Source organism: Penaeus chinensis, chromosome 6 (assembly GCF_019202785.1).
Source record: "Penaeus chinensis breed Huanghai No. 1 chromosome 6, ASM1920278v2, whole genome shotgun sequence".
In the NCBI taxonomy this organism is placed as follows: domain Eukaryota; kingdom Metazoa; phylum Arthropoda; class Malacostraca; order Decapoda; family Penaeidae; genus Penaeus; species Penaeus chinensis.
In genome coordinates this window covers 34,643,694-34,661,350 of record NC_061824.1, presented here as the reverse complement: position 1 = coordinate 34,661,350, position 17,657 = coordinate 34,643,694, and the positions used below count along the sequence as shown (strand labels likewise).

At 39.1% G+C, this 17,657-nt stretch overlaps 1 protein-coding gene across 2 annotated transcripts; it reads left to right on the top strand.

Moving 5' to 3' along the window:
- The first annotated feature begins 591 nt into the window (after positions 1 to 591).
- LOC125026300 (protein krasavietz-like) lies at positions 592 to 16,947 on the top strand. 2 transcript variants are annotated; one of them, XM_047614635.1, is made up of 11 exons: positions 592 to 697; positions 11,586 to 11,707; positions 12,482 to 12,608; positions 12,782 to 12,960; positions 13,330 to 13,491; positions 13,990 to 14,169; positions 14,278 to 14,418; positions 15,226 to 15,445; positions 15,602 to 15,724; positions 15,825 to 15,890; positions 16,009 to 16,947. In XM_047614635.1, exons 2-10 carry the CDS (start codon positions 11,597 to 11,599, stop codon positions 15,857 to 15,859), a joined length of 1,278 nt encoding a protein of 425 aa, XP_047470591.1. In that variant the 5' UTR covers positions 592 to 697; positions 11,586 to 11,596; the 3' UTR covers positions 15,860 to 15,890; positions 16,009 to 16,947. The 2 variants fall into 2 exon arrangements, with proteins under 2 accessions (XP_047470591.1, XP_047470592.1); XM_047614636.1 differs by having other exon boundaries at positions 630 to 727.
- The last annotated feature ends 710 nt before the right edge of the window (positions 16,948 to 17,657 follow it).

Genomic DNA, 17,657 nt, shown 5'->3' with positions numbered 1-17,657 from the left:
TGTTCATATATATATATATATATATATATATATATATATATATATATCATCATATGTGATTATATGTATGAACTTTTGTAATGTATGTACTCTGATCATTTTCACTTAAATCCTTTTTTCACTTCTTGTTATTATAAACAAAATTAGGAGAAATATGTGGAATGCATGAAGAATTCTAAGAAATGAGACGGTTTTAAAGGTTAACTCGAGCATTTTTCAAATACAAATTCAATAGAAATAGGATTTTCCCCTCTAGAGGACTCCAAAATGTAATACAAAAAAAGGGGCGAAATGGGAGAGAAAATAAAATGCAGTCTACACTAAAAACAAGAGCGTATAATATTCATACAGGAATGACTAATTGAATTTTACGAAAGAAAGTCCTTTCTTTGAATCTCGCGCCACTCAACCGATGAGTCATAACAAGGCAAGAACAATCGAGTCGAAAACACCCATAAATGAAGTAAACTCCCATTTCTCCAAAAATCAACACCTTAAAACCCCCTCACCGACACTGGCCTCCCAAAAAACTCACAAATTACTCCAAACTTGAGGTAATAAAGGGGTAAAGCGGGTAGAAAAAGGGCGAAATAGAGCAGGAAGGGTTATCGACCACTCTCGGCCGCCGGGGAGTCTCGGGGTCCCGGATGTTCGAGCGTACATTTCCACGCGTTGTTCAGCCGCAGCTCGTGCAAAGGTTTTCTTTCTTTAGTTTTGTTTATTTTTTGTAAGTATTGCATCTGGGTTTTCGGTTTGTGCATGCGACCTTCACTGCAACATTGCCGGGGAAGCTAAAATCTAGGGCGTAGGGCTGGGCACGGGCTGGAAATCCGGGGTTTTAGAGATGGGGAGCCGTGTCGGGAAGCCTGGGCCGAGTGACGTTTCCTCGCGGGTTCGAATTTCGGCGAGAATTCCGTCCCCGGCGCGTCGGGCCCGCCCTTCGCCAGGCCCCGGGGGCGGGAGGGCGGCGGCGTGGCGGAGTCCGGGCTGAGGAGGGCCGAAAGAGGGGGGAAATAGCCGTGAAATAGCCGTGAAATGTCATGTTCTCCTCCTCCTTCTCCCCCCCCCCCCTCGAGCGGCCATTGTTGCTAAGTTGATCTTGATATAAACCGAAATTGCAGAAACGAAAAATTTTAAAGTGCTTTCTTGTAGTTCGGTCGAAGCTTTCTGTGCCGGCTCCCTCGGTCACGCCTTCGGGTATCCGCCCATGGGATTTAATTTTTTTTTTCTCTATTGGGTATTCAAGATTTTTCTTATTTTTTTTATTAGAATTGGGTTAATGTCACCGAGAGCGACGCCCAGAGATAGAGGGATATGGATGATGCCATCTTATAGAGCATAAAAAATAATGTACAGCAGGTATTTACAGCGGAATAATGAAAATTGCAAATTGGCGCTCTGAGACTTAAGTTCTTTGCCCAGCCAGAGTTTTTAATGTCATGGTTTCTTTAAATAGAAGTGAATTGCCAATAAATAGGAGGTAGGGAATGTTAGTTTTGGGTTTTGGGTTTGCATGATGGCCTGCTTTATGGGACTTGGGAGTTTGCGTTGCTCTCGGTGACAAATGCCTGGAATCTGTTATAATTTGGAAGGGGAAGGGAGGGATGGAAGGTGATTATTTTTTAGGAGAAAATTATCAAATGTTAAATCTCAAAATTTCGTAGAATTTTCAAAGGTCAGCCTCTATGTAAAAGCTCTGCAAAGTTTCTGAAAGAGCGGTGATTTCCCGGCAATGTTGGAATGTTGGTGTGGGTTGGTTACAAACTGCCCTCAAACGACCCCAAGACTTAACTCGTAAAACACTTTTTGGGTTTGGAGGGAAAGCTTAAAAAAGAGATGGGGGGGGGGGGGGATTAAAATGAAAAAAGGGGGAAAAAGAAAGGTTGCTTGAATATGCATTACTGGGGAAACTGCTTGGTAATGGGTCTTTGGTTTATATAATTTCTTTTCTTGAATGTTCCTTCTTGCTCCCAGCTTTATCGGGTGTTGCCTTTGTGGTACAAGATTCATCTTTTTTTTTTTTTTTTCCCCCCTCCTTGTTGCCATAATTGTGTGGTCGTGTTTCATAAGAAACTTGGGTCATATAGCAGTAGTTTTGTAGTTTGGAGGAGGATGGTTAAAAGATTGAATATAGTTAGAATAATTGAAATTCTAGAGCCATTTGTTTTGAGAAGAAAGAACAACAAAGGCTTGAATTCATAATTCATTTTTTGAGATAGTCCATCTGAACAGCTGGTGGTCATGTGGTTCAGTAGGAAGTGGGCAGTGCATGGGAGTTTGTAATGCTACTGTTTTGCAGAATGTTTGTGGTGAAGGATTTATTAGCCTTTGCCAAAACTCGGCAGAAAGACTAGTGATTGTTTGGATTCACAGGTCTTGTACATTTTCTGCCACAGATTTTGGCTAGTCTCACTTGCATTATAAGTGAGAAGTTCCAATTTATAAACCACTGGGATTTTTAGTCTAAACTCTCACAAGTTACACGTTCTGGTTAGCTGGGTAGTTATTTGTTACTGAGTGACGTACACTTCATAGATGAAGCGGGTGTCATGCAAACCCAAAGTTCAAACCTAACCTTTCCTACCTTCTATTCATTCCCTAGACTGGGGCAACCCCCCCTGTACCCCCCTTTATTAGCCCTTGTGTTGCTCTCTGGCACCCTTCAGAGATGCAAGTCCCAAAATCAGGGTATTATAGGAACTAGAAAATGCAAACATTTCTTGAATTCTATTTCCTTTTTCTATTTCCTTTATTAATACTTCATGCCAACTCGCAGAAAACTTAACTTTAAGAAGTCTTGCTGTGTGAGGGCGTTGTGGACTTAGTCTCTGAGTTGTAATATGCAGCGAATATTTCCTCATTTCGCGTTAAACATAAGGCTGCAGTAGCTGTGCCTATGTTTATTACTCTATTTGTTATCCTCTATATAAGATGGCTATGTCTATTTTTGCAATACTTTTTATTTGATATGTTCAAAGCCACATGTGATCATCTGCAATGGATGGAATATAAATTGAAGAGGACCTTCTCGTTTCATCAAATGGCAGAGGGGAACAGACCACCTACACTTACCCTAAGCATTGAAAGATTTTTCTTGCCAAAATGTTTGGTCTGGAGTTCTTGGCCCTTGGAATCACTGGCTCTTAGCATTTACTATATCTGGTCAGTGTTATAGTGAGTGATGCCAAGAGATACATGGAAATGGACACTGCCTTTATGCTCCATAAGATGGCAAACTGCTGCTGTGGCTTCCTATTGACTGCAAAACGAGATGCTGCATATCACCACTCAGACCAAGTCCACAACACCGTAACACAGCTAGTTGGCATTTTGTGCAAGTCAATACGAAGTACTAATAGTGGGGAGTACAGGTGACTCCTGCTGTTTTGGGTTTGCATGATGCCCTGGTTTTGGCACTCTAGAGGGTACATTGCTCGGTAAATGTTAAGTTTCATCCAGCCTCCGACTTTCGAAACCACTTTTTTTGGAGTGTAATCTCCCCTCGTAGTTTAACGCTGTTATGCTGTTGCTTTCCGTCGCATTTGACTCGTTGATGAGTAGCGGAACTTGTATTCCCCGACGGCAAAGTTGATCAAATGTGTAAGATTCGGCTTCGCACTGTATTAAGGGGGGGTAATTAGCATGATTTACACACAGAAAAACAAGAAAAACACTAAATTAACTTAAAATCGGGTTTGCTGAAACTCTACGGGGACAGTGGCCATGTTTCACCTATGCAATTACGGTATACAATTCGGCGGTTAAATCCAGGATTATTTTTTGCCTGATTGACGGACAATACAAATGAATCAAACCATGTTTGGGCACAATCAACTTTTCAATATGAAAATGCGTTTCGAAAGTTTCCAGATGACCGTTTCAAATTCATACACAAGCTTCATTAATAGTTCCTCAAATAACAACGGTATTTTGATTGACTGCGATAATAAATACAAAGCAAAGAAACAAAAAAAAGCGCTACTGACAGTTACGTGTCGCGCACGGAGACCGTGCCGCAACGGCACACGCAGTCTCCGTGAATTTTATTCTCAAACAAAAAACTTACACATTTTTGTAACACACCTTGCAAACTTTAGTGATGATTGTCGTCAAATATGGTAACCGTTCAATACTTATACTGGTCTTAAAATGTAAGATGGAACTTATTGACCTTTGCCTGAGCCGAAAATACTTCGGAGGCCGTGGCGAGGCTTCAGGCCGCGCAGCCAAGCCTTATTGCTCGTCCCGCGGAATTATGAAAGCTTTAGCCTGATTTCGTCGCGCGCGGCCACGACACCCACTGCGGTCGGTTGCAATAGCCAAATCGGAAATAATTTGTATTAATAATGCATGTATTATTATCCTATTAAAAGTATGCATTTTTATTACAATAATTGGCTTATTACTTGAAATGTACTTCGTGCAATAACTATGTAGATTTCGCCGGTTCTCGTTAAACGTTACTTAAATTTTACTAACCTTATATCGTCCCGTCTCCGTTATTAAGTTTTACAATAACACGTCCTCGGCGTAGCAATATTTCCAGTTATACGTGTATTTCGCAATTTGTAAACATTTCTGCCGGCTACTATATTTTTTTTTCACACGTACACTTCCTTGACCACCGGACAGATACACACTAAAGGTTTTCCATGGGCGAGGGCAGGGCTTTCCGAAAAAACTGTTTTTGATTGGTCAGAAAACTGTGACGTCATTGCCTGAAGTTTTCATTGGCTAGAATTTCTCAGTCTGTAATCGCCAAGTTGTCAGTAATTGGTCGTTATACATGGTGTCCTTGTCTTACTGTTTCACACATTAATAATTTATTATCGGTATTTCAGAAGAAATATGTCTTTACGTGCGCGAAAAAAGGTATTTGCTTTGTATTAGGTTTTATTTTACCATATGCATACAAGCAATCAGGTAAGTGTGAGCTCTTACCCGATTTTAATCGCTCTCTGAAGAACTACCATCCAGAGGAACTGTGGGGGGGGGGGGGGGGGTGACGGAAGAATTCTTTCTTTCCCGCCTTGCGGCGTGTATAATTCTGCCGCTTGTGAAAAACATGAATTAATCAATTCTTTTTCAACACCATGTAACCATGGTGTTGTAGGTTACGGTAGGCAGCCCATCCATCACCGTATATCACACTGTCTGGTTTTATATATTTCTTAATAAGGGGTATGAGCGTGTCTGCACTGCGGTCAGTGTCAACCAATGGCACAATTAATTTCCTTTTACTCACACGCTCAATACCCCCAAAGACCCACACCTGGCTCTTCTTCTTTAAGTTCTAGCTTCGCCCGGGACCTGGCTCAACTGTCTGCCCCTCTTATACTTACGGCGCACGAGCAGCGTCTCGTCTATCTCAAGTATTACACCGGCACCTCCTATTGAATTTTGATTTTGTAACCAATATTCGGTTACTTCAGAACAAAAACTCCTCCAATCTACGCTAGTTGGCTTAGAAACGTGCCTTTGTAATCGCTGGTCGATAAAACGCAACTTTTACGCCGTTTTGTCTTTGCTATTTTTTCCTCTGCCACAATACCATATATGTCGATCTTCACGATATTTGCAAGGTAAATCGCAATGCGGGCAACTTACCGCTCTTGGCAAAACACCGTGTGCTCTCAGGAACTCTACAGCGTTATCATTTTTTTTCTTCAAAATAATCAGATATAACTCTATAGTAATGCGGGTCACAACCTACGCACCTGAGATCCATTTTGAGCAAAGATTTGGTATATTTGCTTTCCTTGCCTTGTGATTGGTTTATAGCATTTCCTGTAATGCTTTTGGCTTTCGTGACAAATGTCACGCGGATGTGGTATTGAATAAAAGTTTCAAAAGGTTTCGTGCGCTGTTCATGCGGTAACATTGTTGATTTTGAAAATCGCGCGCAATTCTTCAGTTCCCTCTTGCCCGTAATATGGACCATACACATCGATTTGCGCAGAGTAAGAAATGTCATAATTACTGTAAATACTCGATTTTATGATGGTATTACTCGTGTATTGTCAGACATTTTAATGTAGAAAGAAAATCACCTTCATGTAAGTTTATGGGGAATTTTTGTAGTTACGAAATGAAAGTATTACAATAAATGAACCAAAATAAAACGGTATCATTGTTTTGTTTACAAAAAGTAGGAAAGGATATCGGATGGCGATTTTTAAAATATTGAGATAGTTTTTCATTTGGGGCTCTGTGACACTTGCGTGTCCAATAACTTCGTTATTTCTGATTTGCGACGGAAGTTCATAGAAGATAAGTTTCTTAGATTTATTTGCTCTATCACATGCATATAATTTTTTCCGGTTTAAAGACGGCTAGTCAGAACTTTACCTATACCCATTGCTCTTGGTAACAAATACCCCATGTGCCATCCACCCCTTATTGACTGGTTATCAAAATACTTGATCTGTGTAAGACCAACAGTTTTGTCCTTGATAAAAATCTTGTTTCAGCAAAGGCCAACAAACCGTATATTCTGAAAAGATACAGCTTGCAAATGATTGAATAATTGTCATGGAAAATAGCAAGTGCTTCCTTGTCAAAATTTGTGAAATTAGGTTTACTAGAACCTGAAGGCTGCAAGGTCAGTTGGTATACATGCAGATGTTAAGGTTGTACTGTACATAGTTCTATTGATCATTGAAGTAATTTTGGATTCTTTTGGATGTGGTGGTTCATCATGTATTTCTAGGTTAATGGATTTTATTAAAAGGGTATTTGTTACTCTCCTCCAGAGACCCAAAAGTCCAAACCTAACTTCTACCTTCTATTTATTCTCTAGAAGAGGGGGGGGGGGGGACTCTACCTTTACCCATTTTTATTAGCATTTTGTGCTAAGTTAAAAAAAAAAATCCATTATTAGGAACTGTGCCTGTGTAATAGTGTTGTGGACTAAGTCCCTAAATGGTGATGTGCGTATGGGAGATATTTTCGGTTTGTGGAACTGAGGCTGCAGCAACTGTACCTGTTTGTTTGTTTATGCTTTATAAGATGGTACTGTTCATTTCCCTCTGTTACTCTAATTAGCATTTACAGTAACACGAGTTACATTTGTGGTTATGGTCGTCAATATTACCCCCTGAAGGTCGGCTTGGTAAGTAATATTTTATATCCCGATACCAATGAGTATCATAGCATCATAAACTGTGGTGATTTCTGGCAATGTCCAGACACTGGGCACGGGAGTATATTAGTAGTGATTTTCCTGCTCCACGCACTCTGGTGTACCCCTTAGACCAAGTGGTATGTTATGATGCTTGTACATGTGACCCATCCGTAAAGGGTTAAAGATTAAAGTATACAAAAGAACTGTACTTATAGAAAATTTAAGACTAAAGTCTTGTAGACAATGGAAAATTTCATTGGTTATTCTTTATGGTATGGACACCGTAAGCTAGGGCAAATTGAAGATTTTATAAGAGGGAAGATTGTCATTTGTACACTAAATATTTTGCAGATGCAAATAAAGATAGATTAGAGAAAGTGCTACTCACAGCCTAAGTCCACTCTGTGCTCCCAAGTTTCAGCACCATATTGCTATGCATGTGAGGGAAGATGTTTCTTGGGTGCCTTTGGGTGGCATAACCCCCTCATCAACCCTCCCTTCAGGTAGTTGGGCACGCCCAGTCACAGCAAGATTGTTGAGTGAATTGTGACATAATTGGGGATTTAGTCTCAGGTGAGCATGTCCATACTGTACAGAATTTCCAAATTTAAAAGCAGAAGCAGAGATGTGAAAGAAATATAATAGATTGGGAAATACATCAAGCAGACCAAATTTCTACTTTCCTCCTATAATTAAATTTAATCTTCCCTCACCTTTCAGTAAACTGAACTGCTTAAGTAACCTTGCATAAACACCTTGGTAACCCTGGATAAACAAGTCTTGGTGCATGTAGGTCGTGATCATTCATTCATAGAAATAGTGCTTTTGACATTTATGATTTGTATTGTGCAAAGGTCTATTTATTAAATGTATATTCCTCAAATTTCATGCAATAAATATGGATAATTATGGTATGAATACACTAAGCTTGGGCAAATGAAAGATGCAGTTGTTAGTTAAAAAAAAAAACGATCGGCAGACACGAATGGTAATGCCACAAGTAAAGGGAAAGGGTTGCCAAAAGTGCCCCTTGCAGCTTTGCTGGTGAAGAAAACAAAAAAACTACGCTCTGGTGATCAATGGCAACGCGCTGACTTACAGTGGGGGAGTTCGGTACATTAAGCTGAATCACTGACTCGTAGTGCTTTGGCGCACCGAAGCATACAGCCGCATGCCATATTTCAAGCGGTTTGTTTTGACGTCTATAGATGTGACCCATCGTTAAGGGGTTAATTCCATTTGGTACTCCCAAGTCTTAGCTCTAAATTACTATACTACTATACCATCATGTAGAGCATAAGGGTTTTAAACATGGGTACAGCTTCTGCGACTTCATATTTATTAACCCAATGGCGCCGGGTATAGCAAATTAAAAAAAACTCTACGCTCTGGCGAACGGCGGCAGCGCGCCGACTCCGAGCGCATGATATCGGTCCATCAAGCCGAATCATTGCCTCGGGGCGTTTTGGCGCGGCGCCGCTGCGGACAGCCGCACGCCGCACATCGTGCGTATTGTTATGACGGCGATAGCCGTGACCCGTCACCATTGGGTTAACAAAATATCCGCTGCATATCATTGTTCAGAGACTGACCACAACACCCTCGTACAGGTCCTGCCTAGGGAATAGATAAATGGTAGGAAAGATTAGTTTTGGGTTTTTTTGATAGTCTTATAGTTACATGTGTGTGAATATATAAAAAAATCTAATTTCAGTATCTGTTTTAGGGACTCCGTCTCTGAAGGGTATTTTGTTATTGCCAATCCTGCCCTTAGGCAGTGTCCAAAGGGCAGGCCCAGTCATGGCAGTATAATGTTGAATAAATTGTGATATGGAATTGGGGAGTGTGCAGTGTCTCAGTAAGTTTTGGTATTTCGTTTAAGAAGTGACACGCATTCTCAGGCATTTACTAGCAAAGTTAGTTTTCAGTATAAATTGTGCAATTCAGAAGCAAGTTATTAGCACTATTTGAGTTTCCCTGATATGAGTATTCCACAGAAATAAAACTAAAATGGTTATGGGGATAATACTAAATTCATCAAGGTACAAAAACTTGCATTGGTGTGCACAACAGAAATCCGAGGTATGTGGCCTTTTTATGCATTGAATATAATTGAGTTGACCTTTCATTGGTGTGCAAGAGATTAAACTAAGGTAAAAATATCCCAATTCTTAACAAGTGCATTGATTGAAAAACCTCTTAGTCTTTAGATTTTTTTTGTTACTAAAATGCTAATTACATTAGGGGTTTACTGTCATAGGTCAGTGGTATTTCATTCTATGTAAGTGTGAAAGGAATTCCATTCATCATATATAGAAACAAGATTGAAATCATTTTATTTAACAGATCAGGATTTGTGAATTTGAAGATGTATATCTCATTAATTCCCAGTTAGCAGACTCCTGTTAGAAACTACTGCTATCAGCGGAGGTCAAGATTAAGGGGGGAAATGACCACCTTATCTACATCCTGACTTTATTATAATCTACTTAATATACGTGGATATTCCTGTGTGTTGGATGTGGGACCAACATTTGTGTATTATAGGGTGGCTGAATGTTTTGTGGTTTTGGTTTGCATAGGTATGTTGTACTTGTGCTTGGTCATGAGATTTTCTTTGAGAACCTGTCCTGAATGCAGTTTAAAGATTAAGGATTTGAAGATACTACTACAAGTACTATATTATTTTATTATTTTTTGTCGTATTGAAAAGAATGGGCTTACATATCTGATATTTGATAAAGTATCAGTGTTGATTCCTAATTTTGGGCCTGAACACCAGTATATTGTAAACACTCCATTAGTGATATTTCAATATGTTGAATGTATTGAGGGGAATATTATAGATTTTATTATGAAAACTTTATCAGAGGAAGTAGATACCTGAAGTCCATGGCCCATTAAAATAATTTTATATATTGTGGCATCCAGTGACATGGAATGTGGGTGGAGAAATCCTTCTGTTACCCTAAATATTTGTCAAGGAGAGAGAGTTGCTCCAGTATAATGAAATGCTAACACCTGCAGTGAACTCCATAGGGTGCCTTTGTGAACTGGAGGCGCATTGATTTGAGTACTGGAGTCTTGGTAACTACAGATCTCCTTAAATAATGCTTTGTAGTGTTACTCTACCTTCTGTGGTCTACCTGCCTGTTTGCATGCTTGCTTGCCTGCCTGTCTGCCTCACCTGCTTGCCTTGATGGCTAGCTTACATGACCTTTTTTGTTTAACCTGCTTATGTGACACTCCTAAAGCTGAGCATTGCACAGCTGTCATTTTAACCAAGACATTAAACAAGTGTGGGTTTTGCCAGTGCTTAAACTAATGGTGTGATTGTTTTGTTGCTGAATTGCCCTTTTTGATAACCATGCATGAATTGAGCATGGCACATTGTGATTGAATATGTTTGAACAGTTTTAATTAAGAAAAATGCAGTCACTTCAATTTTACATTTATACAGTTGCTAGTAGGCTAGTCAAGTAAGATGTGATAGTTTGCTATTAGGTGAAAGAGTTAAATTGTATTTTATTTATTTTTTTTTTTTCTTAGAAAAATTTATCCATATCCAGTATTTCTTCTGTAGTTTTAGTATTAAATCACTGATAAGGTTTGAATGCATTTTAGTCCAAACTTGCCAGTTGGAGTGTTAATTTCAGAAAGTTGTTAAATTCATTAAGGGGAAGTACCGTTTTTAAAAACATTTTAATTTTGTCTTGAATTGTTAGTATAATGAATTGACTGAGAATGATGTAGAGTTGACCAGTTTCACTATTCTTGCAGAGAGATAAAGCTTAGTGCCATATATATTCATATATTTATTTTTAGTACTTAGTCCTCTCAGTCACAATTTGGAATGGCATCACATCCTTTTCCTTTCCCATTCCTGCCTGAATTTCATCTCAACATCTAGTGCTTTAAATGTAATGTAATGTAATGTGCGCATACACACATACACACTGCTGTACAAGCTGTCTTGTCAGTCACTGAAAGGCAGGAGGTTTGTAGCTACCGGGAATTCCCTTGGAGGAAATGTCTTGACAAGTGGGCAGGATAAACGCTTTCCATAATATCCGGTCGCATCTCGTCTCACTCCATTTTTATTTATTTCTTTTTTTTCTTTTTTTGCTGGCTTGGATGGATGCACACACTTTTGTATTTGATCATTTAGAAGTGGATTTAAATTGTAATTAGCATTTGTAATTGGTATTCTGTTGCTGTAACAGAAAGATGAGGATTTAAAAGTTGGTCATGGCTAAAGATGATGCTTGGAATATTTTAAGATTCTTCAAGTTGTAAACAATTATGAGTTCATAAATTAGCAAAGTGTTTAAGGTTCCTAGAATTTCTCATTAAAGATATAATATGAATCTTAGCAGAAAGTATTCCTTTGGTAGTAGGTGTTAATTTTTTTTTTTTTTTTTTTTTTTTTCCCTTTCGTTTATAGAATCTTTTTCCTTTCCAGTTGTCTGTTGTATGACTACTAAAGCAGAAAAACCCACGCTCCAGGGGCAGCGCATTAAGACTCGAAAGAGAGATGAGAAAGCGAAATACGACCCTGTGGGGTTTCGTGATGCAATCTTACTGGCAAGTATTTTATGAATTGATGTTGGAATTGGTTTTAACTCTTGATTATGCACTATTTTAGAAGGTCATATTTATGGTAAAGTTAGTACTTGGATCTTAAGGAATAGTTAGAATGCTATTCAGTATTTTAGAACCAGGTATTGAGTTTAATGGAATTGATTTTTTTTTTTATTGATTTAGTGAGTTTAAAGACTTAAAATTGTCATAAACTAGTATGAGATATAGTATTGGCAAAGTGCATTTAGTTAATTTTTACTTGTCATCTGTGAGTGTTGGGTCCAGGCAACAAGCCAACTGAATGACTTGGCGGCTAGTGTGTCGGCTCTTATGCTTTGGAGCCCCACACACCTTGCCAAGCTAGTTGCTTTATTTGAGACCTGTGGTTGGAATTTTTGGGTACATTTCATTTTCATGTGTATTTTCATTGCATTATGATGGAATGTTCCATGGACAGAACAAATGCCCAGTTTTCTTTCTCCCCCACCCATTCCACCCCTTCCCCCCCCCCCCTCTCTCTCTCTCTCTCTCTCTCTCTCTCTCTCTCTCTCTCTCTCTCTCTCTCTCTCTCTCTCTCTCTCTCTCTCTCTCCCCCCCCCCCCTCCCCTCCCCTCCCCTCCCCTCCCCTCCCCTCCCCTCCACCTCCCCTTATTGTCTTTCTTTGAGAAGAGGGGAAATTGGGTTTCTAGTTTGGTGTATTTGTATGCATATAGAGTTCTTGGATTATAAAATACCAAATGCAATTATAATGACTTAACAATTTCTGTTCACTTTCAGGGTCTCGATAAATCAGGAACAGATCTAGAGGCCGTAAACAAGTACCTTGACCAAGCAGGTTCCAAGCTTAAGTACCGCACCTACGGAGAAACTCTCTTTGATATCCTAATTGCTGGTGGCATCCTCAGTAAGTTCTACTATTGTGCAGATGAGAGAAATTGAAGTGCATTCATTATGAAATGTATCAAACCTTTTGTAAGAAAATATAAAATGTTTCACTTGGTAAGCATGCTATACAATCCCCTTTCTTGGTTTATTATTGGTAACTTTTTATGAACCCTAGCACGTTTTCCCCAACAGCCCCTGGTGGGGGAATATCTGAAGATGGCATTGACCAAGGGCCAGTGCGCACAGACATGTGCATCTTCAAGGCCCCAGATGACTCATACGAGACACTGCGAGGCTATGCCACAGTTTTCACCCGGCTGATGAGGAGATACAAGTATCTTGAGAAGATGTTCTATGAAGAAATGAAAAAGGTAGGGACTTGGTAGACACATGGATGGTTTTAGGAATTGGTTGAAATGAGTGACCCATGCAGATATATTTTACTTAACTATAACTTTCAATGAAAATCAAATTTAGGGAATTTGGGTTTGTGTATAATTTTAATTTGATTCGTATAGTATTTTATTGTAAAAAGATTGTCAAATGTTTCTCTAGTAAACATTAAAATTAATTGTGAAGTAGGTTTAGTAAAGTTATAACCCTAAATTTATCCATTAACATGTCAATTAAAGAATTGTTTTTGTTGAATGAAATTAGTCAGATGTAAATGAATATTTTGTTAGCAATGGATATATAGCACCAGTTTTTCTCCCCAGCAGTTAATATTTGTGCTGTTTCAGGTTCTGGTATACCTCAAAGGGTTTACCGATAGTGATCGTATCCGCTTGGCTCGTTGTATTGCCATGTGGATGAGCGACTCGCTGCTCGACCCGAAGGTGCTAGCAACTCTACTGCAGGATCACCTTATCAAGGATGGGCTTGCAGCTGACTTTTTGTGTGAGGTGAGTTGGCAGATGATAATTCACTAACACTGGGACTGCAAAAATCCATGCCAGGTCTATTATTATTTTAGTTTTAGTTGACAGAGATGGCTCCAGAGTGCTTAGCTGCTAAGATATCAATTACTAGCTCACCTATATCATTAGTTTATCCATTTCCAAGATTTTTGGGGATGATTTCTCCTTTTAATTGTTAGTATTGTCAACCTGTTTCTGCCGGGTCACGAGTATAGCTGCCATAACAAACCGTGATCTGCGGGGTATGGCTCTATGCGTGGTGACGTACTAGAGCGCATGTAAACATCTTTGTGCAAACAAATTTAGCAAGTACAGTGGCAGCACATGTAACAATTTGCATGTGGACTGCTTGTTCTTGGCTTTTCTTTGAATGCATTTAAAGGTTCATTAGGATTTAACATTGAGACTGATAGGCCTTCCATGATTATTTGAGATACCTTTGAACAAGACGGATATTTTCTTAAGAGCTATATTCCCCTTCAGGTACTTCTCACCTCAAAGAACTTGAAAGATATCAGCACGGTGCGATCACTGCTACGCAAAGCAGGTTTGGATTCAAGGTTAATGGAGTTTCTTCAAGCCAACAAGCGGACTGATGAGAATTTTAAGAATCTTTTCCGGGAGAAAGGCCTAGCAGAGATACTTGATATCCACAGGTCTCTGGTAAGTATCAGGAATGATTTTTTTTTTTTTTTTTTTTCCTCTACCTGAACAAAAAGTAAACCCCTCTCTAATCTCTACTGGAATTAATCCAATTTCTCATAATTACAGGAAAAGGAGAGCAGTCTCAAGGAACTGCAAAAATACCTGCAGCAGCAGGTAAATGAAGGTGCTCCTGTGAAAGACATAATAGTTGGGGTACAGGAGATTTCAAAGAACAACAATATTCAAGAACCTCAGATTGTGTCTGCTGTAAGTTGAATATTTTTATTTTTATTTTCAGTCCCAGCACTGCACTTGATTAGTTAATATGGATATACTGAAGCTTTTGTTGTCTTGCTACTGCACAAACATTGTTGTTGACACTTAAGATACAGATATCTTCTATATGAAGAAGGATTAAAGTACAGATAACTGATGTTGAGATTTGTTATATCAAGGGGTTCACGGGATGGGGGGGGGGGGGTAAAAAAAACAGGCTTAAGAGGACTGCACAGTACAGCTTGTGTGTGTAATCCAAGTACATATCTGCTTGCCACAAGAGCAATATCATCGAACCGTAAATATAACAGTTATGAGATGTCTAAATTGGATCCTATCTACTAGGAAAGAAACTAGGAAAGTTGGCTTGTGGGTTTTTCTTCTTATTCATATTTTAAATTCTTCACTTTGGGAACAGTATGGAAGGTAAAAACTGCTGATACAGTAACAGGAATGCTTTGGGTTTTGTGCATTGCCTAATTTTTCAGTGCAGGAGTTTGTGTGGGTAATTCTATGAACGACTAGGTATCTGAAACTGGATACAACCCATTTTCTGCCACTGACCCCCTCCCCATCCCTCACCTATGGCTTAGGGACTGTTCCATTAAAAAAATGAATTTTCTTAAAGTATAAAAGAACAGAATGCACTTCCTCTGTGTATATGTATAAATGCCAAAGTAAATGTAGATAAATTAGTTAAAAATTGACTAGCAAGGATGTGTTATTCCAGATGTTGACTTTCTTTGCAAACAGTCTCTCTTAATAACTACTGATTAATATTAAATTTGTCTTTTTCAGATTTGGGGTAGTGTAATGGCAGCCATGGAATGGAACAAGAAAGAGGAGTTGGTTGCAGACCAGGCCCTTAAACATTTGCGTGTCTATGCCCCCCTGTTTGCTGCCAATACCAGATCTGACCGCGCAGAGTTGAATCTGCTGGTTCGTGTTCAGGAATACTGTTACGACAACATGAATTTCATGAAAGTTTTCCACAAGATTGTCATCCTCTTCTACAAATGTGAGTATGGTTGAGCTTGCTTAATTTGCCTTTATTATGTTTATCTGTTTATTGTTTTACAAGTTGTTCTAGAACAAGTCTGTAACATAGCTATTCCTTTTACCTTTCATTATCAATAATGAAAAAGAAAACTCATCGTGTAATCTCATTTTACAGCTGAAGTTTTGTCAGAGGAAGCAGTCCTCAAGTGGTACAAGGATGGTCATGCTACGAAAGGGAAGTCAATCTTCCTTGACCAGCTCAAGAAGTTTGTGGAGTGGTTACAGAATGCTGAGGAGGGTAAGCTTTCATGGAAATTATATGTTTATAATTACTGGATACACATGTTGAAGTATTTTTATAAAAATTAGGATACTGAGTAACCGTTTTCTAATTGCAGAGTCCGATGAGTCTGGTGATGAAGATGAGGATTAAACCATTATGCCTACAGAACTCAGGACTTCTAGTGAGTTTACTTGTAGTTCTGTTGAGTGAAGTCTTTTCTGATTATATTTTTGTATTGTGCTTTAGAGTGAAAACGGTTCTTGAGTTCGGTCCTAATCTATTTTCTCCCCCCCCCACAGCCAGGCCAATGTTCGAGTAAGATGTGAACCAACCACACGCTGCCAACCACAAAGGAGCCATCCATGCCATGCTATTGTTTTATCAACCAAGAAGGCGCCTCCAAGCTATTACTTTGCTCTACCTACAGCGCCTTACTAAAGAGTCTCCGTGAAGCACATGGGACTTGATACTGCAACGGTTATTTTTGTTAATTTTTTATTTGTATATTTATTTTCTATTGCTTGAGAACACAGCATCAGAGCAGGAGCAGCAGCCCTCCAACACGACAAACCAGAACCCCCACAAACTGCCACCTACTGTTGCTTCGTTGATCTCTAGTACAAAATGCTACGACAGGCATTGATACTGTGGAACTCCTCGGTCAACATCGGGGTTCAGCGACCGACTGGCCTCTGGACCTTTGCCTATGAATGGCAAGGGGTCCAGGAAAGTGCTGTCTTGTATGAGTCTTTGTTGGTATTTATTTGTCCGTTGTTCAACCAGCGGTCGAGATGAATAAAGCTGTGATTTCTCTTGTATTTTTGTTGAATATGTTATACTAAAGATTGAGACCTGCATTAAAAGTTTGGACAGCGCCCAAAATAATTTTATTGGTATGAGAGGAAATGCATGTAATTTTGTGCAAGGAAGCAAAAGAATCCTTCAAAGATGGTGAATGAAGTGTCAAAAATAAATATTTTTAACGTTTTAAGATAGGAGGTTGCACCAGCTTACCAAATAATTGATCCTTTCGGATAAATCACTATTGTAGTACTTGGCCGTGTAAAGTGATCCAGCATTTAGTGTGAGTGTGTTCCAGGAGTATGGAAAGTGGTTACTTTTTACTTTTTTATAGAAGGGGGGCTCCTCCCAGCTTGCCCATCATATTTCTTTATTTTATAATCCTTATAACTATAGGTGTGGGACAATGTTTTTGGTAAATAAAAACATTGAGAAAAGTCCTCTTTTATTTATATATCCTTGTAATGAAGAAAATAAATCGCTAATTTTAGAATAGTAAAATTGCACAAAATGTGTAATAACTGATTGAATTATTGAAAATCGTATACCCATTATCCGGTACAAGAAGTTTCCAGACTGTCAGGGGGAGGGAGGGAGGGGGAGGGGGACACAGACGGAGGCAGGCCCAATTTAGATAACCCTACCTTTGGGCAGCCCTCTATTTTGCATGGTCTTTCCTTCTGTTCATCCCCTCCTAATCATTATTTGAGTTTTACCCTTTCCGACACACTACTCATCAAAATGCTATATGGTCTTTGATGTCTGGCACATTTCTGTTTTACTAACCATTCTAGAAGTCCAGACATCGCCATATTAACCGACGATTCCCACCTTTATAGACCGGCTTTTAATTTTAATGTATACCAATATTCGTAAGTGGCATTTAAAGATTTCAAACAAATGGTAATTTAGATCTAGTACAAGTTCTAGGGCATGTTTAAATGGCTGTCTTCAAGGTGCATGACAAAATGGTGTTCACTATTGCTTTTGAACAAGTTGAGTACCGTCTTTTTAAAGAAGAAAACCGCTATGCTTTATCATCCTAAACGCTGATTACATTAGAATTCTTTTAAAGTCGATAAGTTCCAATGAACTAATCAAGTATATCAAGGCAACAACCTCCGCTATGCTGTTTAAAAGCGAAATA